The sequence below is a fragment of the Lemur catta genome, chromosome 16 (genome assembly GCF_020740605.2).
Source record: "Lemur catta isolate mLemCat1 chromosome 16, mLemCat1.pri, whole genome shotgun sequence".
Taxonomy (NCBI): domain Eukaryota; kingdom Metazoa; phylum Chordata; class Mammalia; order Primates; family Lemuridae; genus Lemur; species Lemur catta.
Genome location: NC_059143.1, coordinates 17,098,940 through 17,121,390, shown reverse-complemented (window position 1 = coordinate 17,121,390; position 22,451 = coordinate 17,098,940). Strand labels below are relative to the sequence as shown.

Below are 22,451 nucleotides of genomic sequence, written 5' to 3'. Positions count from 1 at the left end.
TTGAGAACCTCTGCTCTAAATCTTCTTCACACAACAGTCAGGTGACCTTTTAACTTGCAGGTATAGTATCAGTCCTCTGAAACCTTTCAATAATGTACTGTCACCTTTAGGAGAACTCAAGCTCCCTAAGATTGCATGTAACAACTTTAACTCATGCTTCCCATTCTTCACTGCCCTTTTCTCCTCCTGTAACCTGTTTTCACATTATTCAAGCACATATTTTTTCCTTAACTAAGGTGCCTCTCTGTACCTTTGCACATACTATTTCCTCTGCTCATTCCCCACTGCCCTTAGGGGATTTATACCCATCGGGATCCAGACTAGTTTTGATCACTTTCTTGAAGCTCGTATCAGGGAAGTTAATTACTAGAACTCTGAGCAGTTGCAATAATGGTATAAAACCACTAGATGAGCTATTAAATAGGTTGAGAAATAACATCCCTCGAGTGTGCCGAGTGGTAGTTGTTAGGAATAACGCTCCTCTGAACACTCGACGTACAAGTTTTTGTGTGGACATATGTTTTTATATCTCTGGGTGTATACCTTGGAGTGGAATGGCTGGGTCATATGGTAACTCTATGTTCAACATTTTGCAGAGCTGCCAAATTGTTTTCCAAAGCACCTGCACCTTTTACATTCCCACTAGCATTGCGTGAAGGTTCCGCTTTCTCCGCATCCTCGCCAGCACTTGTCTGCCTTTTTAATTTTAGGCATCCTGATGGTTGTGAAATGGTTATCTCATTTAGTTTTGATTTGCATTTTCCTAATGATTAATGTTGGGCATCTCTTCATATGCTTATTGGCTATTTGTACATCTTTGGAGAAATGTCTATTCAAGTCCTTTGTTCATTTTTTAGTCCAGTTTGGTTTGTTACTGAGTTTTAAGAATTCTTTATATGTTCCGTATACAAATCCCTTATCATATATGTGATTTGCAAATATTTTCTCCCATTCTCTGGATTTCCTTTCATTCTCTCTTTTTTTGAGGGTCTTGGTCTGTTGCCCAAGGTAAAGTACAGTGGCATTATCATAGCTCACTGCAACCTCAGACTCCTGGGTTCAAGCCATCCTTCTTCCTCAAACCTCCCCAAGTAACTGGGACTACAAGCATGTGCCACCATGCCTGGCTAATTTTTCTATTTTTTTGTAGAGACAGGGTTTCTCTTGCTCAGGTTGTTCTTGAACTCCTGGCCTCAAGCGATCCTCTCACCTCTGGCCTCCCAAAGTGGGTGGGATACAAGTGTGAGCCACCGAGCATGGCTCCTTTCATTCTTTTGATAGTGCCCTTCGATGTACAAAAGTTTTTTAATTTTGGTGAAGTCCAATTTATTTCTTATTTTTTTGCCTGTGCTTTTGGTGTATGTAAGAAATCATTGCCAGATCCAATCTCATGAAGGTTTCTTGCTGTGTTCTCTTCTAATAGTTTTAATAATGTTAGTTTCTGATGGCTTTGATCCATATCAAGTTAATTTTTATATGTGGTGTAAGGTACTGGTCCAACTTCATTCTGCTGTATGTGCTGTTTTCCCAGCACCAGTTTTTGGAAAAACTGTCCTTTCCCCATTGAATGGTCTGGGCACCCTTGTCAAAAATCCTTTGACCATGTATCCAAGAGTTTATTTTGGGGTTTTCTATTCTATTGGTGTATATGTCTGTCTTTATGCCAGTACCATGTTGTTTTGGTTACTGTAGCTTTGTAGTTAAGTTTTGAAATCAGGATGGTTTCAAAGAACAAAGTCTACATCTGTGTTCTTTTTAAGTACTGTTTTGGCTACTTGGGGTCTCTTAAAATTCCATATGAATTTTAGGATAAGATTTTGTTTTTGTAAAAAGCATCATTGGGGTTTGGTAGGGATTGCACTGAATCTGTAGATTGCTTTTGGGTAGTGTTCTCCTCTTAATGATACTGTCTTCCATCCACGATCACAGGATGTTTTCCCATTTATTTGTGCCTTCTTTAATTTCTTTCAGCAGTGTTTTGTGGTTTTAGTGTACAAGTCTTTTCCCTCCATAGTTAAGCTTATTCCTAAGCATTTTTGATGCTATTGTAGATATAATTCTCAGTTTCCTTTTTGGATTGTTTATTGTTATCTTTGCCCATTTTTAAATTGAATCATCTTTGTTGTTGTAAAAGCTCTTTGTATATTCTGGACACAAATCTCTTATCAGATACATAATTTTTGATTTTTTTTTTTTAAATCATTCTGTGGGTGGTTCTACTTTCCTTACTAATATGAACTATTTACATAAAGTATGAAAACACTTCTCCCAAAATGTTACCTTTAAAATAATAGGAAATGTTAAGATATTTTATAAGAATTCATTTTATTAAAATGTTAGATATTTAAAAACCATTTCCCTGTTTTTAAAATGTGTAGTACATTTTATAGAATAATATTCAGCTGTGAAAAATGTGTAAACACTGTGTAATATACTGGAAAATATATATTGGGTGAAAGGCATGTAAATGGCATATAAAATTATATTTTAAAAATCTCAAACTTGTAGGAAAAATGAGGAGAAAGAAATACACCAAAATGTTTATAGTGGTTGTATAGTGACTAGAATAATGAGTATATTGTTTTCTTTCTCCTGTTTGTGGTTTTTAGATTTTATTTATGCATTTTGAACTATAAAAAATATTTTAAAAGAATGTAGGAAATAATATGGCCCAAAGGAGCAGTGAAACTCCTAGGACAATGTAACATATAATGTCCAGGATATCGTTTCATATTTCATAGGTATCGTCCGCCTAGAAGTTAGAGCAGTCGTGTATTTCAGCCTCCCTTTGTGTAGGCCTGAAGAGCAAGTGTAGGCCATCATCCCCTTCCTGGGTGCTGTACAGCCCAGGATAATCAAATACCAAATTTCTAATATTGTCTGCCTCTGTCTCCTCCATTTCTGCTGTTTTGTTAAGTTGTGTAACTGACCCAGTGATACTGGACTCATGTACGTTGCCAATTAGTTTGAAATCTCCAAATGAACAGTTAGCCACTTATAGTAAATATAAAATGAGGTAGTTTATTCTCCATTGTTGAATATTGACTTCAGGAGATGCTTATATAATGCTTAATTATAATGCTTCCTTATAAACCATTCCGTCGATAGTGTTATAGTCTATCAGTCTATATCGCTTTAGAAAATAATGCTATATTTTCTGTAAACATCAAAATTAATTTTTAAAAATCTAGGTCTGTTGGGAACATTATGTTTTGCAACAGAACTTAGAGGAATGATTTTAAGTGAATGTACTTCTTGCTCTAATTTAAATAATGACTTTGTTTACTTACATGTTTAGTTTGACCGCTTGAGTTATTTCAGTAAAACAGCCAGATAGTTTACTTTAAAAATCAATTATAGAAGTTGGCTGTGTATTAAGTGTGGATTGGCAATTGTCAAATATTATCACAACTAGTTGCATCACTTATTGTAGACATAACTGATGTGATATAAAGATTCTTACATAGTACTTTTTTTCTGTTGTGGAAACTCTATAGTAATTAGTAACTTGGAAAAAGCCTGTAATGCAATAAAGTCTTAGCTTAATAATAGCTAAAAATAATTTCTCTGTATTTTTTAGGAGTTGGTGATGCTTCTTTTAGAATATAATGCCGATACTACTGTTGTTAATGGGAATGGACAGACAGCAAAAGAAGTCACTCATGACAAAGAAATCAGAAACATGCTTGAAGGTAAATACTACAGATCTTAACACAAATGGCATTTACTTTAGTTATAGCCAAAGTCCAGAATATGAGTAAAACTGGCTTCCGAGATATTATATGATTAATACCAAAATAGAGGTTAGCAAGCCTGTGGTCTAATGATAATGTCACTTGGGAGTCATTGATTAGACACAAAATTATCTACACAAGAATTTCTTACAGCTTTGAAACTCTTAATTTATACAAAATTGTGGCAAGTTATAATAATCTATTGTTCAAATACTCAACAAAATTAAAAGTAGGAAATTAGAGACTTGAGGGAACGTGGCTGATAGGCTGAGAAAGCATGATATTACTGGAATACAGATGTACGGGACAGAGGAACTGTAGGAGTGATAGCTACTGAGGACGATAGCTCTAGCCGGCTCGTTTTCCTTAGGACTTCAACAGTGATTTCCTGATGGATCAGCTTCACTGTTACAAACATCAAAGATTAAATTGCATTTAAGAAGACATATGTGTCTGCAATAACTCAGAGGAATTTCTCTAAAATAGTTTAAAACAAAAACGTTTCAGTGCTTACTTTGGGAAACCCTCATGCAATAGGGTCATTCCTGAATACCCAGGGCTTTGCTGTAATTATTCAGTGGTATATCTAACATAGATAAGAGAAGATCCTAAATTTCTACTTTATGAATAAAGATAGTAAATTACAGTAGCAGTTTCACACATGTTCTGTGTTTCTTTCCTTTGAAATTCAGAGAAGGGCAACATAATTTTCTATTTAAAAGATGTTGATTTTTAAATTTTAATAATATTTTTATCTATATAAAAACCAAAATCCTGCTTTTTTTTTTTTTTGACTTTCTAATTGGCCCTGAAAACTAAAATCTCACTTGTTCTCTAGTTACAAAATAATATCTACTTGTCAGACATCTTAACTTGCTCCTGCATTTGAAATGAACCCTCTCATTGTCAATGAAGAGCCAAATCAACACATAACACCTCCTATCAGGCACTGCATTATGTGACTTGGGCACGTGTAGAACATATTAGATGTGATTCCTGCCCTTGAATAAATTGTGATCTAATTGGGAGGATGAGGTGTACTGTCTTTGGTCCTGTCCTATCATTTTAATTATAACTAGTTGAGAACCCAGAACTGGGGCTTTCCTGACAGACTGGAATGTTAGGTTAGTCTGACAAGCTGACATTTAATAAGGGCAATTGTAAAGACATGCTCTAGAGCCCTTTGAAAACCCAAACTGCACAAGGACAAGGGCTTAGTTGACTTTACGGGTAATATGATTTGTCAGCTGCCGTGGTCCTAGCCTGGGAAATAGAAGTCGAGACTTAATTGAGTGATTCCGTTCTAATGAGATCACCTTAGCTGCATATAATGTCATTTGTGAATAGAGCATTAAATGGGTCACTGGCAGACTACAGCATTCATCAAGTAACTCAGCAAGAACGTAGGTAGACCAGAAACCATGCCGTAGGGTAAGGCACAGAGAGACAGGAATGTTTTACCCCAGAAAGAAAGACATATGTAGGCACAATAAAATCATACTTAGATACTCAAAAGAGCTCATATTTGGGATGAGGGATGATCTTATTTGTAGCAGAACCAGGTCCAGAAGATGGCTCAGTTGACAGAGTACCAGGGAGTTTATTTTTGGGTTCAATGTGTTGTAATACTGGCTTGGGTTGCCTTTAAAGATGCAGTGAGTTTCCCCATGATTAGAGGTATTTGGTGAAGGGGTAGGTGGACTACGACTTGTCAGGCACTAGAGAGGAAGACCTTCTTTCTCTATACCTCATTTGTGTGTTTATTTTGAAAAATTTCTAACCTATAGGAAAGTTTCAAGAATAATACAGTAAACACTCATATGTCCTTCACTTATATTCACCAGTTAACATTTGGACACATCTGGTTTAAATTTTTATATATTGATATTGATTTTAATTATTTTTGTTCAACTATTTGAGAGTAATTTGCAGACATAGTGATACTTTACTACTTTACCCCTGAAGTATGTTATCAGTATGTATCTCTTAAGAACAAAGATTATTTTCTTATATAATCACAATATAATGATTAATTTCAGGAAATTTAACATTAATATAATATTCAATATGCATTTTATCTACAAATTTTGGCAGTTGTCTAAATGATGTTCTTTGTCCATTTTCTACCAATCTAGGATCTAATCCAGAATCCCATGTTGCATTTAATTGTCACATCTCTTTAGTCTCTTCTTAATCTGAAACAATTCCTTAGCCTTCGTCTTTCATGATACTGACCTTTTTGAGGAGAAAAGCAGTTGTGGAATGGTTTGTAGAATATCACTGAATTTGGGTTTTTCTCTTTTCATGTCATTAGATTCAGGATATGTATTTTTGGCAGGAATACCAATGCATGAGATTAGGCACATGATGTAACTTTGTTTCATTATTGGTGATGTTAATTCTGGTCACCTGGCCCACTGCAAAGGTATGTTTTCCCTTTGTGGTTAATAAATAATCTGTGGGAGAAAAGTTGAGACCATGTAAATATCCTCTTTACCAATAAAGTTTTAGTTACTGGTTTTAGCATTAATTGATGATATTTGCCCTAATAAATTATTACTATGGTGATTAGAAAATAGTGATTTTTCTATCACTAATGAAGCACACTTTCTAGGTGCTCTCTTGCATTTTAAGTGTACTACTATTTAACCTACTCTGTGCGTGTATATGTGTCCACCAGGACAGAGGTAGACATCATGACCTCTGAGATCGCTACTAACTCGATTCTGATTGAAAGGAAAGCATTAGAGTGAAATTAAATTTAAATTTCATAGGAAAAATGATTTTTGTGATTTATAATATTTGCTTTAAAACATTGATTGAGATATAAAATATATAGAGAAAAGTACACCTTGTTAATATACAGCTCACTGTTTTCACAAATAGAACACATCTCCGTAAATAGCACCCAAAAGAAACAGAACATTACTAGCACTGTGGAAGCTTCACCACCCCAGACTAGAATATTTGCTTTTCATTGGCAGGATCAACAGTCTTCCTTCAGTGCCTCGAATGAACACAAGACAGGAAATGTACAGGAACATAGTCCAGGAACGTATGTAGAGTTTTCAACTCCAAATCTGTTTTCCTTTATTTATGAGCCTGGACAACATAGAAAGAAACATTAGGGTGTCCTTTATTTCCCTAAAGTCTAGAACAAACATTATCGAGCATTATTTGACTATTCAATAAATATTTATTGACCAAATATGCATTGTGCTACACTGTCGTAAATGTCTAGGATACATGGGGAGATAAGAACAGGTACCTGACTTCACGAATGACTGAGGAGTTAAATTACAGCTTGGGGTAATACATGCACCTGTAGACGTATGTACAAGAGGGATAGAGACATCAGTATTCTCAAAGAGCTCACAGTCCAGTGGCTGTAGAACCAGTGAGAGGGGAGATTGAAGATAGTGAATCCCAGCAAGAGAAGCAGCCACAGGGAGTCTACATAGAGGAGTGGCCTCCTTCTGAGGTGGAGAGAGAGTCTGGGTGTGGAAATAAAAATGTGGAAAAGAAGATGATGGCATACAGTAACGTTAGTCATTTATTAAGACAAAGCTAAACTAGTCCCAGTTATTCGTGAATTCGATATGTGTTCCCTGTAGTTCAAATGCAGTAGTGTGCATTGAGTCTGAAACTTCATTTAGCGCATAGTAATTGCTACTGATGAATGTTCATCTGTTTCCCCAGTCACCTGCCTCCCCAACCTGCTTCTCTGTCCATGACTTTAAGACCCGAAAAACCTCTTGTAGTTCCACAGGACATTGTGCAAGTATGTTAAGTGGGATTACCAAGACTTCCTATGAAATTGCTTTCTTTCTATAAGCCAAAACAGAATTCAGATCTAGCAGAAATGAGATTTGTTTTCCTATTCCAGTCTCTTACACAAATCAGGTTGCCAGTTGCTCTTTTCCTGCAAGTCTGATCTCTGAGAAGTGTAGTGGTAAGAGCACAGACCCTGGAACTAGCCTGCTCACATTCAAATCCCAGCTCCTCCACTTTTGGTGTGCAACCTTGGTTAAATTCCTTAACCTCTTAGTTGCTTTGTCTGTAAAAATCAGGATGATTTTACAGTATCAACTACCTCAGAAGTTAGGAGAATTTAATGAGTTAATATTTTTAAAGTGCTTTGATTAGCACTTGGCACATATTAAGCACTATAGTATTTGTTAAATATGTGGAAATATGTAAGTAAATTGATATTTGCATATACTTATATGGCTTGTACATCTTCCTACCAATGCTATTTCTTATTGTTTCTTTTCATACTCTAAGATTTTGCAAGATATGAACCCCATTTATCTACCTTTCTAAGGCAGATACGTAATGGTATTTCAGTATATAAAAGTAATCCATAATTATTTGTGATGAGCATCGTACTAAAATCTTGAAGGCTCTGAATTGAAAACATAAATTCATCCACAGCTGAAAGAAATTCAACTCTGTAATCTGAAATGTAAAGGCAATGAGAATAACAATAAAGGTTACCTGCATTTGAATTACAATTTAAAACATTTTGATTTTTCTCACCATGATCACTTTATTCCTTGTATGTTTTAGTAGCGGATTTGCTAATCGGATCCTGACTAGCAGTGGAGTGATATGTGCTTTCCTTTTGCAGCTGTAGAAAGGACTCAACAAAGAAAGCTTGAAGAATTACTTTTAGCAGCCACAAGAGAAGGCAAGACAACAGAACTCACAGCTCTGGTAAAACAAAAAAATACAAAAAGCATTATTTCTTTACTTTACACTTCAGGGAAATTTTTACTTAAAATATTAAGTTCATAATTTAGTTAAAGTGTGGGACCAAAAACTCCAGAGATCATAATAGTAGAACAGAAGTCCTTAAATATCTAAAAACACTTAGAATGGTAATAGTTTTAAGCAGGGCACATTTTAAAAGTGATGTTCTTTCTGACTTTCTAATTCATATCCCCATCCCTTTCTCCTCCATAAAGCCTAATGGATAAGAATCTGATTTTGCCTGGTAAATAGCTAATGTAAGGACAATTTTTAAACTTTTTTTTTTCTTTCCCCGATTAAGCCAATTGAAACACAATATATCAGACCCTATGAAGGAATAAATTCTAGTTTTGGTCAGCAATAATTTCTGAGAGGAATGCTAAACTTCTATAAAGTAACATGCAAGGAAGGGACAGTATTTTGGAATATCTATATTGCATTAGAGCAGACTAAAAGCTTTGCCCACTTTTTTCCCCTTAGGAGACCTACTTTCCAGTTTCCATTCTTACACAGTCTCGTTAAACATGGAACTCTAAATTTGTTCTGAATTCATGACTGAAGCATTGCCATTTGCTTTAAAGTTATTTCAGCTCATTTGAAAAGGCTTCTTTGGTTTCTAAGTATAGCGCCTAAAACACTTTTTAAATTTTGTGAAATGGAAACTATATAAAGAAGCTTCTATCTGCTTCTGGGAAATGCTGTTGGAAATAAAAAAGCTTCTAAAGCAGTAAGTTCAGAACAACAGATTCAGTAGAACTTTGACATTTGCACATTTAACATTTATGGTTTTAACTCTGCTGCAGGACTGCCTGTAGTAGACCGATTTATAATGTTGCTGTCACAAGTGTGAATGGCAAGGCTAGTAGGAGCAAGCATTTCAAAGTCTTTGTGAAATCTTTTTTTGTAAAAATTCTTAATTTTTGATTATTATGGATATATAATAGTTGCATATCTTCATAGAGTACATGTGATGTTTAGATACAGACATACAATGTGAATTAATCAAATCAGGGTATTTGGGGTATCCATCACCTCAGGCATTTAACATTTGTGTTAAGAACATTCCAATTCCACTCTTTTAGTTACTTTAAAGTATACCCTAACGTATTGTTGATTATCTCATGAAATCTTGAAGTCCAGGGTGGGTGGGGTGGTGCTGGGGCAGAGGGTGATGTCTGTTGTCAGAGAAGTGTGGGGTCTGGACACAGGCCTGAGGTCGTGTGGCACCTGAGAATGACTGTGGGCATAGCGGGGTTGGCTGGCTTAGTGAGCTAGAAGCCACTGATGTCTAGATGCCAAGGAGCCTGGCATTCTTCAGGCTCTGCTGATACACTTTCCTGAGGATTATGGGAGAAAGTCTGTCTTTGGTATATAATTCTGCATTGCATTTCTTTAATTGTTAGCTCAACAGGCCCAATCCTCCTGATGTTAACTGTTCGGATCAGTTAGGAAATACACCCTTGCATTGTGCAGCTTACCGGGCCCATAAACAATGTGCCTTAAAGCTTCTAAAAAGTGGAGCAGACCCTAATCTGAAGAACAAAAATGGTAAGCATGTTGACGAACACCATGGTTGCTCATTTTGAAGTTTTAAAATGAAGTCAACGGTATATAAAATAGGTTTTTTTTTTTCAGCTTTTGTTAAACTGTATGGTCTCTGTCTAATTTTGAAGTGAAGGCATTCACAGACACAAAAAAAGTATAACTGAGATAGATCCTACCCTCAAGAGAAAGATAAGTACAGTTGGTTCTTGTTATTTGTAGTAGTGACGGTCTATATAGTTGCTGGCAACACTGACTTAGGGAACACTGAGCCATTGCTCCTACAGGAAATACAGGGTTAGGTTTCTGAGACCCTCTGGTCACAATATTTTCATCAGTTGGTCAATGGTAACCTTGTTTTATTGGTGTTTCTATTTAAAAACACCTTATTTAATGTATATTGTTGATTCATTACCATTGAACTCATGGCCAACGGTACTGTAACTCGTGCCTGAGTGAAGCTTATGTAGCATGTATTTTCTCCGTGAGGCACATCACGAGCTTCTGGCACTTCGGCACACTGGATAGCACTTCAGCACTATACCTGGGTACCATTTTAAACAGCAAAATTACCAAGAAAAAGCACAGAAGTGTGAAGAATGTGACCTGTGGCTAGGACACTTGTTTATAATATGAAAGAAGAAGGCTGAGTATTACCTTGTTATACTTCAGCTGGGAAAGTGAGCGTTGGGCAACTCAAATTTTTTTTTACCACGCTGGGCACATTTGTGAATGACCAAGAAATTGCAGCCAGTACTGATTTGGCGTTTACAAATAAATCTTAGCAATAGGCAAACTTAAAAATATGGACTCTTGAAATAATGAGAATTGACTGTATATACATACATGATGGTACTGAAGACAGAATTGGGTAACCAGAAGAGAAGCTGCAAAAGGTGTCTTGGGTATTTAAAAGAGGAATAGCCCAGTAAGGCCTTTCCATATCAGTTTTTAGGGTGCTTCCTGCTGCCTAACCACCAGTCTGGATTAGGATTTGCCAGTGGTTCCACAGGACCCCATGTTCACCTCCGTCAGAGCCTAAACCACACTCCATGGTATTGTTGGCTTTCATAGCTGTCCCTTGTGAGACTGAATGCCTAAGGGCAGGGCTAGTATTTTACTGTCTGGTTTACCGAGCACCTAGAGTCATGCATAACACATAACGCCTTGGGAGGGTTGCATGTTTGTTAAAGGTCTGGAGTAATTAAAAATAGGTACTTGAAGGAATAGCAGTTAGGGGTGGGGAACCTGTGGCCTTCTGGATCCATATGTGCGGCCTTTTGACTGAATCCAAATTTTATAGAACTAATCCTCTATTAAAGAGATTTGTTCTGAGAAGTTTGGATTCGGTCGAGGGGCCACACTTGGGGATCTAGAGGGCCACGTGTGGCCTTGAGTAGGATTTTTAAAACATTTAATCTCTAAATACTTCAGTTTGTATCTCTAACAGAAGGCCCCCTCCATGTACTTTTTAATATAAACACAATACCATTATTAGTAAGATTGTGATAAGCAGGAATTTGGGAGACGGTATTCCAAGCAGAGGGAAGATTATGAGAAAAGGCATTAAGGTGAAAAATGTAAGTCAAGTTTAGGTGACATCCCCAGTTGGACACATCCAAGGGAATGTAATGGGGAGCAGTACTAGGTCATCCTAAAATGCATATGAGAGTTACCTAGAGGAAAGCCCTGAAATGCCAGGCTATTTTACCCCTTAATTTGGAAAGCCACAGGAACTCAGAGAGATAAGTGAGCTGTGGAGGAATGAGGTGCCTTGGGAAGGTTAATAGTTAATAGGATAGATTGTGACAGGCCCATGACAAATAGGGAGGGACCAGTAGAGGCTGAAATGGTCTTCGGTGAGAGGTGATTAGGGCCTGATCTTTAGTGATAGCAATTGGAGTAGACAGGAGGAAGAAAATGTATTAAAGGATCTCCTCTTTGGCCTGTGTGATTACACTTTCACTGTCCAGTAGAAATATGGGAGTTCACTTTGTAATTTTAAGTTTTCTGGTAGCCACATTAAAAAAAGTAAAAAGAAATTGGTGAAATTAATTTTACTACTGTATTTTATTTAAAGCAATGTATCCAAAATACCATTTCAACATGTAATCAGTGAAAAAAATTATCAGTGCAGTCTTACTTTCCTTTTTTGGTACCAAGTCTTTGAAATCTGGTGTATATTTTACACTTACTGCACATCTCAGTGTGGACTAGCCACATTTCAGGTACCAAATAGCTACATGTGATTAGCACCTGCCGTACTGGACAGTGCAGCTCTCTGGCTGGACTGAGGCTCCCCGGTTGCCATGCTGTCCTCGCCTTGCCTGTGCTGTTCTCTCTGTCAGAAGGGCCCTTTTCCTGCATGTCCATCTGGTAAACCCTAGCTTTACTTCAAGAGCTCGCTCAAAATCTGTTTTCCCTGTATCCCTGAGACAGATATAGGTTCTTCCTGAAATAAAAGTTAGAGGAGAAATTGGGGGGATGGAGAGGGAGAAGTACCCAGGAGAAGTGAGAAAAATACAAGTTCTGTGGAAGGCAAAAGAAGAGGGAAAATGTTAATTAGTGTCATGTGCAAGTTAGATTGAAGAAGATAAACTCTGAGAAAAAGCTGGGAATATCAGGGACTGAATGCCCAGGGGTCATTTTGACAGTAGTTTCAGTTTCCACAGGGTAGTTGGGCAAAAGCTAGGTTTAGGGGTTAGGGATTGAGTAAAAAACGAAGAAGCTGAGGAATCACTATTTAAAAACAGAAATGAGGGCTCCATGGCCAAGTGGAGGTTTTTTTAGGCAAGGGAATTTTAAGCATGTTTAAAGTTAAGGAGGAATGAAGCAATAGAAAAAGAGCTTGATGATTTAATTGTGACAGTTATTAATAGAACATTTTTTTTTTTTTTTTTTTTTTTTTTTTTTTTTTGAGACAGTGTCTCACTCTGTTGCCTGGGTTAGAGTGCCGTGGCGTCAGCCTAGCTCACAGCAACCTCAAACTCCTGGGCTCAAGCGATCCTACTGCCTCAGCCTCCCGAGTAGCTGGGACTACAGGCATGCGCCACCATGCCTGGCTAATTTTTTCTATATATATTTTTAGCTGTCCATATAATTTCTTTCTATTTTTAGTAGAGACGGGGTCTCGCTCTTGCTCAGGCTGGTCTCGAACTCCTGAGCTCAAATGACCCACCCGCCTTGGACTCCCAGAGTGCTAGGATTACAGGTGCCCGGCCAGAACATGTAATTTTTAAAAAGGTGTAATGTTTATGGTAATAGTAAAAACAAAGTAAGGTAGGAACATATTTGGTAAAAGATACTTAGTTTTTTGTGAAGGAAACACAGCTGAAGGACAGAAAAGACCTAAAAAATGGAGAACCTACCATGTCTTTGGTGGGGAGAAACTCAGCATTGAAAAGCTAGTGGTTCTTCCCAAATTAATGTATAAATTCAAAGCAGTCTCAGCCAGAATCCTCAGTTTCCATAGAACTTGACTAGCTGATCATAGATTTTTATGGAAGAGTCAAGGGCTGAGAGTTTTAAAGGGGAAGAGAAGCGCGAGGCAGCTTGTCTTGCTGGACAGGAAGACTAATATGAGCCTATGGGAATGAAAACATTTATTCATTCAGCAAGGATTTATGGAGTGCTTATGCACCTGGTACTAGTTCAGAGATGAGGGATCTAGAGCGGTGAGGGAAAAAACCCAACAGGCAAGTCCACGTGAAGCTTATGTCCACGTGAAATGGGAAGATGTGGGAGGTTTAAAATGCAGCAGTGACATGGTCTGGCTTATGTTGTAAAAGCTAATTGCTCTAGTCTACAGAATGGACGGTAGGAGGGCAAGGAAGAAGGGACAGCAGCTAAGAGGCTACTAGCATAATCCAGGTGAGAGATAACTGGCTTGTGTCAGGATAGTGGCAATAAAGATGGTAGTTCAGTGGTTGAATTTGTTTACACATTTTGAAGGTAGAATGGCCAGGATTTTCCGATGGCTTAGATGTGAGGAATAAGAGGAGAGGTGTCAGGGATAACTTGGCAGTGTTTGCCTTGAGCACCTGGGAGAACAGAGTTCTCACTTACCGAGAAAGGGAAGGCTGCAGGAGGGGCAGGTTAGCAGTTGCTGAGAATTAGGGGTTTGGTTTTTTAATACATTTAAATTTTGCAATATCCATTATACAAACCAAGAGAGACAGCTGGAAGTAGATTGAGTTTAGGGAAGAAATCTGGGTGGAGATAGAAATCTGGGAATTGTTAGCGCATATAGTTATTTCAAATGATGAGATAAGATCTCTCAGCAAGATCTTGGTATTGGTGTTGGTTCAGGGTACAGATCAGAGTTGAGACATTAACGCGTGTACATATGGGAACTTGGTAAATGACAAAGGTAGCATTATAAGTGGGTGGGGAAAGGATCAAGTAAATAATGCTGGGACAATTGGCTGTCCACATAAGTATAGGTCATTTTAGAAGCCTGTTTCATGTTGGTAACTGAATTCCAGGTATTTTAAAGACCTAAGTGTGCAATATAAACTTTAAAACTTTAAAACATAAAAAGCTTCTGCTTTTGACCATAAGTTACAGGGACTAGATTTTCTTCCATTCCCCCTACTTCTGTTAACATTGTATTGGACATTCTAGTTGGGCAGTAAAGCAAGAAAAAGAAATAAAAGACATTCAGACTGAAAAAGAAGTAAAACTGTTTATTCATAGATGACATCATTCATGTTAAAAAAAAAATCCTAAGAAATCTACAACCTATTAGAGTGAGCTAGTTCAATATATAAAAATCAATTGTATTTCTCTATACTAGTCAGAAGTTGAAATTGAAAAAGCAAACCATTTATAATAGCATTAACATTTTATGGAACACTTAGGAATAAACCTGGTAAAAGAGGTACAAGACTTGTCCACTGAAAACCACAAATCATTGGGTGAGAAAAATAAAAGAATATCTAAATAAATGGAGAGATGTACTGTTTTCAGGAATCAGAAGCCTTGACATTGAGGTGTCAGTTTTCCCCAAATTGATCTACTGATTAACTGTAATCCCAATCAAAATCTAGCAGATTTTTGGTAGAAATTAACAAATTGATTATATATTTTATATTGAAATACAAAGGACCCTAGGATACCCAAAACAACTTTGAAAAAGAACAAAGTTGAAGGACTTATACTACCTTATTTTAGGACAGTGTGGTATTGGTGTAAGAATAGGTGTATAGATGGATGGAGCAGGGGAGTCCAGCAATCAACCCACATATATATTGTCCACTGATTTTTGGCAAAGGTCAATGGGGAAAAAAATAAACTTATCACACAAGTGTTGTTAGAAAAGTTGGAGGGCAATAGAATATGTGAAGCACCCTTTTGACACAATAGGAAGATAAGCAACCCAATTTTTGAATGGTTCAACCAGACACCACCAAAAAAGATATACAGATGGCAAAAAAAAAAAAAAAGGGCACATGACTAAAGACTTCACATAGAGATATAAAACCAAGATTAAATTTCACTTACATGAAAAAAAATCCATTCACTTGAATACAAGGTGGGGGTATGCACCATGATGTTTATTTCAGGTCTACTTAACATAGTGAAAAGTGGATATAAACCTAACTGCTTAAATCAATTGGCTTATCCTTGCAGTGACACTAAAATAGATAAACTACAGCTACATATGTCAACACGGATAAATGAAAACAGTGTTAAGAAAGGAAATTGCAGAATGATAGCAACATTATACCATTATTTTAACGTTAAAATCGTATTTTTTTAAAGTTTTGTTTTAATTAACTTTTTTTTTTTTTTAAGAGACAGGGTCTTGCTTTGTCCTAAGCTAGAGTACAGTGGTGTCATCATAACTCACTGCAACCTCAAACTCCTGGGCTCAAGTGATCTTCCTGCCTCAGCCTCCTGAGTAGCTGGGACAATAGGTGTGCACTACTATGCTGGGCTAATTTTTGTATTTTTTGTGTAGAGATGGTGTCTTGCTGTTGCTCAGGCTGGTCTTGAACTCCCGGGCTCAAGCGATCCTCCTGCCTCGGCCTCCCAAAGTTCTAGGATTATAGGGGTGAGCCACTGTGCCCCAAACCATATTTAACATTTAAAAATAGTTTGTTTATGGATACATTACTGTATAATAAAAGTAGAACGATGTGCATGGCAATAATTCCAATTTAAAAATCATGATTACCTTTGAAAGTTAGTATCAGTTTATAGACAGATTTAACATTGAATGGTAAACATCCAGAAGTAATGGAAGGGAGGGTATAGATGTCTGGAAAGGAGTTCTCTAATCAGCTTTATGAACTGTAGAGCAATGGCAGTAACCGCATTACATTATTTAAATTTTATCTATCAATTACTAGTTAAGAACTAAAGTTGTTTTCCTACCTGAGAATTAGGCAAAGGAATCTCCAAAGTGCTAAAAGAGTCACAAAACCAAATGTCGATGTTAAAATGTGATTCCTAGTCTCTACAAATTTGCCAAACATTTGAATGGTTTTTCTATGTGGTGATTTATAATAGTTTTTCCTTCAAAATTTAGATTCAGAAGCATCCAAATGGAACAAGGAATAGCAAAGTTCCATACAAATATCAGTCTAACTGTGGAAAAAAAAACTTCCCTTGTAAACATTGAAAAATTGATTATTGGTATTCAAATATACTGTTACTCTGTAGTTTATGTTAGTAACCAAAGTTGAACATTCCTGAACAAAGCTGTTAATGTGTTCTTGAAAAAAGGCAAGATGGGCAGGGCGCGGTGGCTCACGCCTGTAATCCTAGCACTCTGGGAGGCCGAGACGGGTGGATTGCTCAAGGTCAGGAGTTCGAGACCAGCCTGAGCAAGAGTGAGACCCCGTCTCTACTAAAAATAGAAAGAAATTATCTGGCCAACTAAAATATATATATAGCAAAAATTAGCCGGGCATGGTGGCGCATGTCTGTAGTCCCAGCTACTCGGGAGGCTGAAGCAGTAGGATCGCTTAAGCCCAGGAGTTTGAGGTTGCTGTGAGCTAGGCTGACGCCACGGCACTCACTCTAGCCCGGGCAATGCAGCGAGACTCTGTCTCAAAAAAAAAAAAAAGGCAAGATGGAAGCTTTTGAAAAGATATAATTAAAAAAAATTCCTAAGAACAATATCTGCATCATAGAAAGTTTCAAAAATAGAGAAATAACACAAATTACCCAAACTAACCATTGTTATTTTGGCATCCTTCCAATCTCCTTTCACACCTATTTTAGAGCATTTTTGAAATTGTAAAACTAATACTTATTTGTGGTTGGTATGAAACAAAGTTACCAAAAAAGTTTATAATCACCCATAACACAAACATTCAAAAATTTAGTTTTTAATACTTCTTGGTAAAATAAATTTTTTAAATAATAAGATACCAACTGAAGAGTGTAAGAGAAGAGAGGTTATTTGTATATAAGAATACAGAGGTATCTCATGATATTCCAAAGCAGGAAATGGTATTAGGCATCAGATGGGATGACATTAGGAACCAAAGAACTGTTAGGAACCAAGATGGCCACCACTCACTGTATGTGTATCTGTCTCTCGCTGCATGGTGTCCTACCAGACCATGCTCTTGGCAGACCTGCTTTTTTATTTTCCAGTATGCATAATGGAAGTTGGCAGCCCCATATAGACCACAATCTCTTTTTTTATTTTTTTTTTCTTTTTTTTATTTTTTATACTCACCACTATACTAACGAGGAGACCACAGTCTCTTAACCTCCGTTTTAAATACAGTGGGAGATCATCGGACGGTACTCACTTATGTTAGTTGGCTACGGTCACTTGGGACTGTGGGGGCAGGGCTGTACCATATAAAGGGGGCTGCTAGGGCCCTCCCCTGGGAGCATGGAAAGGGCAGTGCTCAGAGAATGGTGAATGGGTTTAGGCTGGCAGACATTTCAGAAAGTACAAACAGAGTTGGCATATTAAAATCCCACTTTTTATCAAGCATCAACAGTCTTTTCCATGTTGTCCCCAGAAGCGTAGTCTTCATGGCTCACCTTTTGGATACTACTTCATGTGAATATAGCATATTTGTTTTTCACCCAAAAGTCTAGTGATAAGGGTAATCATTATTTCTACATATTTTTTTACAACTAAATCTTCCTAGTCTCGTTTCCTTTTTTTTTTTTGAGACAGAGTCTCACTCTGTTGCCCGGGCTAGAGTGAGTGCTGTGGCGTCAGCCTAGCTCACAGCAACCTCAAACTCCTGGGCTGAAGCGATCCTACTGTCTCAGCCTCCCGAGTAGCTGGGACTACAGGCATGTGCCACCATGCCCGGCTAATTTTTTCTATATATATATTTCTTTCTATTTTTAGTAGAGACGGGGTCTCGTTCTTGCTCAGGCTGGTCTCTAACTCCTGAGCTCAAAGGATCCACCCGCCTCGGCCTCCCAAGTGCTAGGATTACAAGCGTGAGCCACCGCGCCTGGCCTCTCGTTTCTTTTTAAAAGGACAAGGATATTTTAAAGTTTTAATCAAATTTGTTGATGTTCCTTTTTGATTTTTTTCTAAGATTTCTAAAAGCTTAAGGAGAAAGTTGATAAATATTTGATTCTGTTTTCTCCTAGTTTATCTCAAATCACGTTCATCCGGCAAATGCTGCGCCTCTGCTGTGCCAAGAACTGTCCTAGGTGCTGGAGATTTAACAGTGAACAGAATCTGACAGTCCCCATGCTTTGGAGTAATATATTCTAGCGGGAGGGCAGAGACAAACAATTAAATACATGTATGCTGTCAGGCAGTGAGTTGCAGGAAAATAGGTTGAAGGACTAGAGAGTGATGGTAGGATGGGGTGTCTTAGGATGAAAGAGGAGAGTTCTCTAAGTGACTTTGAGCAAAAGAGCTGAATTGAGTAAGGGAGTGAGCCCTAAGGGTATCTGGCAGAAGAGCATTCAAGGCAAAGGGAAAGCAGGTGTGAAAGCCCTGGAGCAAGAGAAGATGTGGCACATCTGAGGAGGAGGAAAGCTGCCAGGGTGCCTAGAGCAGGGCGAGTTGGAGAGAGGTAGGTAGTGTTGGAGAGGCTGCCAGAGGCCCAGAGCTTGGTGGTATGCGAGTGTGGTCGGAGGACTTCCAGCAGGAAAACTGGTGTGAGAGCGTGTGTTAGGATGTGAGAGTCTCAGATTGCTAATCACTTATCTTTAGGTAAGTAAGCTTTCCTTTTCCATTGTTTTGTCTTGCCAATACATCTTAAGAATTTATTTTCTTTTTGTATTTAATATTTTCTGTTCTCTTTCATTGGTTCATGTGGCTCTTCTTTTGCCTGTATTGCACTTTTAATGATTATATTATGTTTTAATAGCTGCTAAAGTTTCTCCTTACTGTTCTTGTTCTTAAGAGAGTTTCTTTGACATTCTTGTTTATTTTTCCAGATGGCATTTAAAATAATTTTCCTAGGTTCCCCGTTGGGATTTAATTGGAATTGCATTTTATATAAATTAATTTATATATAAGAGAATTTACATTTTTTAGTTTTCCTGTTAAGGAATAAATTTGTGTCATGCAAAAATTTAAATACTACATCATTCCAGTTTTTTACTTTATTGTGGTTGAGAGGAGATGTAGTACATCTTTGAAATGACTGGTTATGGAACTCATCTAGGTAGGGAGGCTATTGAGTTCAAAAAGCATTTAATTGAATTCTTACTGTGTGCCATTTACTTTAGACATTGAATCCAGAAATGAGGGCTCTGTCCTGGAATTTTATCTAGTTGGCAGGAGCTCAGAATTTATTTTTGGCATTAAGGCAGAATACTATGAAAGAAAGCATATTGTTGTCGTCTTCTCTGCCTAAAGGAATAATTTCTCAGAAGTGCACTGTGGGTAGAACAAAAATAACCCAGGATTGGCAGACCTTTATAAGACATCTTCCTATGTGCTAAGCAGAAAAACTAAACTGATCATTCATTTTTCAGTTAATGTTTTAAAAAGTTTTTCCCCACTAAAGAAGTAATACATCATCAGCCCCAGCTTTACCCATCAGCAGCTTTATAAATCTACCTCCAAAATTAATCTCAAACATATATGTTTCTCTTCATATTAAAAACTGTCTGCATTTTACTAACTCTCTAGTCCTAACCACCAGTCTCTTTTACTTGCACGATTGCTCTCTCTCTGTAATGAGTCTCTCTGCTTTTCTCTTGTCACATTTACCAGCCATTTTCCACGTAGCAGCCACAGTGACCTTTGAAAAAAAAAATTATTATGGAAATTATCACAGCTTAACTCTGGGAGGCTGAGGCAGGAGGATCACTTGAGGTCAGGAGTTCAAGACCAGCTTGAGCAGAGTGAGGCTTCATCTCTACAAAAAATAGAAAAATTAGCTGGGTGTGGTGGTGCGTTCCCGTGGCTCTAGCTACTCAGGAGGCTGAGGCAGGAGGATCACATGAGCCCAGGAGTTTGAGGTTGCAGTGAGCTATGATGATGCCACGGTACTCTAGCACAGGTGACAGAGCAAGACCCTGTCTCAAAAAAAAAAAAAAAATAGCATAATTAATTGATGTACTCATCACCCTACTTCAGAAATTATCAATAATGGCTACTCTTTCTTTATCTTTTCCCAGCCCTGGATTATTTTGAAACAGTTCCAGATACCATGCCATTTCATCTGTAAATACCAGGTGCTCCTCAACTTACAATGGGGCAACAACTCAATAAGCCCATTGTAAGTTGAAAACATAAGTTGAAGTGCACTTGATACCCTAATAAACCCACTGTAAAAATCGGAAAAACTAAAAGTTGAACTGTCATAATTTAGTATATTAATATACTATAGTTCAGTATATTAGTAAGATAAGGGCACCTTTAAAAAAACCGTAACCACGTGATAGTTGCACACCTCAGTGAACATATTAAAAACCATTGAATTATACAGTTTAAATGTATAAATTGTATGATGTGTAAATTTGTATCTCAATAGAACTATTAAAAAACATTAACAAAATAGTATCTTATTAGTTAATACTATAGTGTTCTCAAGGTCATGAAATAGCCAAAGTTCACATTTCACCAAGTATCACAGAATTTTTTTTAATACTTTGACAGAGTTTCAAACATAAGTCAGATCGTGTTATTCTTTTATTAATAAACCTTCAGTAGCTTTCCATCATATTTAGAACAGACCCAAATTCCTTGTACTGGCTCACAAACATCTGGCCTACAAAGCCCTTATATGATACGGCTTCTGTTTACTTCTGGCTTTCTCTCTTGCCCGCTAAAGTACTCGTACCTCAGGGCCTTTGCATTAGCTGTTCCCTCTGCTAGAATGCCCTTCTCCTGTAGGCTGGATCTGCTTAGTCTAAGCATCCCTTCCTCAGATGTAGTGGCCACCTATATCACTCCAGGCCCTCATCCTCCAATCTGAAGTGATATCTCAGTCATTGTTTATCAAATCATTTATTTAAAAAATCTTGGCATACCTTGGTATGCCTGCTGTATCTTTTAAAATTCATTTATTATCTGTATTTCCCTCTTTGTTTTCATCATCACTGAGGTTTTTTTCTGTCATGTTCACTGCTGAATCCCTGGTACTGGAGATACTAATTGGCACATAGGAGATCTTTATATAAAAAAAATTGCCCCGAGGTGTTTGTATTTATAAAAGGGTTATTTGATAGAATATATCACCTTAATGCATAAACACAGTTCCAGAGTTACAATTGATGTTATTTTGAAAAATCTATTTTGTTATAATTTTTATGTGTAGCTGTTGTTTCTCTAGCAATTAGAAGCTATTTGAGGTTTTTATGTTTTATTTTTGTAGCTTTCATCCTTCATTTAGTGTTTTGCTCACTTCAGAACTCAATAAATAACTTTGATAAAACAAATTCTGTCTTCATTGTGGTTGTTTGACAAAACAGTGTTTGCATGTGTAAGATTGAAAAAATTACATAATATCTTGCTGGCTTCATTCTCCATTGTCACCTTTTCCTTTTGTCCTTTGATAGCCTGTGAGCTATCTTTGCTACCTGTTCTCCAGTGAAGTAGCTTAAGAGTGGCTATGGTAGGCTGAATAATGGACCCCCCAAAATGTGTTTAGTTAAGTATCTTGAGATGAGGGGAAATAATAGATTATCCAGGTGTACCCATGTAATTACGAGGTTCCTTATAGGAGGGAAGCAGTAGGATCAGAATATGTAGAGAGAATGAAATGACGGAAGCAGAGCTTGGAGTGGTGTGCTCTGCAGATGGAGGGAGAGACCCCGAGTCAGGTGATGTTGGTGGCCACTACAAGTGGAAGAGACCAAGAAACAATCTCCCCTAGAACCTCCAGAAGGAATGCAGCTCCGTCTAAGCCTTGATTTTAGCCCAGTGAAACTGATTTCAGACTTCCTACCCCCGAACTGTAAGATAATACGTTTCATGGTTTTAAACCACTAAGTTGGTGGTAATTTGTTAGAACAGTCCTAGAAAAC

At 37.4% G+C, this 22,451-nt stretch overlaps 1 protein-coding gene across 2 annotated transcripts in view; it reads left to right on the top strand.

Annotated features, from left to right (window-relative positions):
- Window positions 1-22,451, top strand: part of OSBPL1A (oxysterol binding protein like 1A) — a 186,121-nt gene that overhangs the window by 35,811 nt on the left and 127,859 nt on the right. For both annotated transcript variants that reach the window (XM_045527560.1, XM_045527561.1), the window contains 3 exons: window positions 3,581-3,692; window positions 8,365-8,450; window positions 9,890-10,034. In XM_045527560.1, coding sequence (XP_045383516.1) covers window positions 3,581-3,692; window positions 8,365-8,450; window positions 9,890-10,034 — 343 coding nt within the window. The remainder of the gene's footprint in view (window positions 1-3,580; window positions 3,693-8,364; window positions 8,451-9,889; window positions 10,035-22,451) is intronic.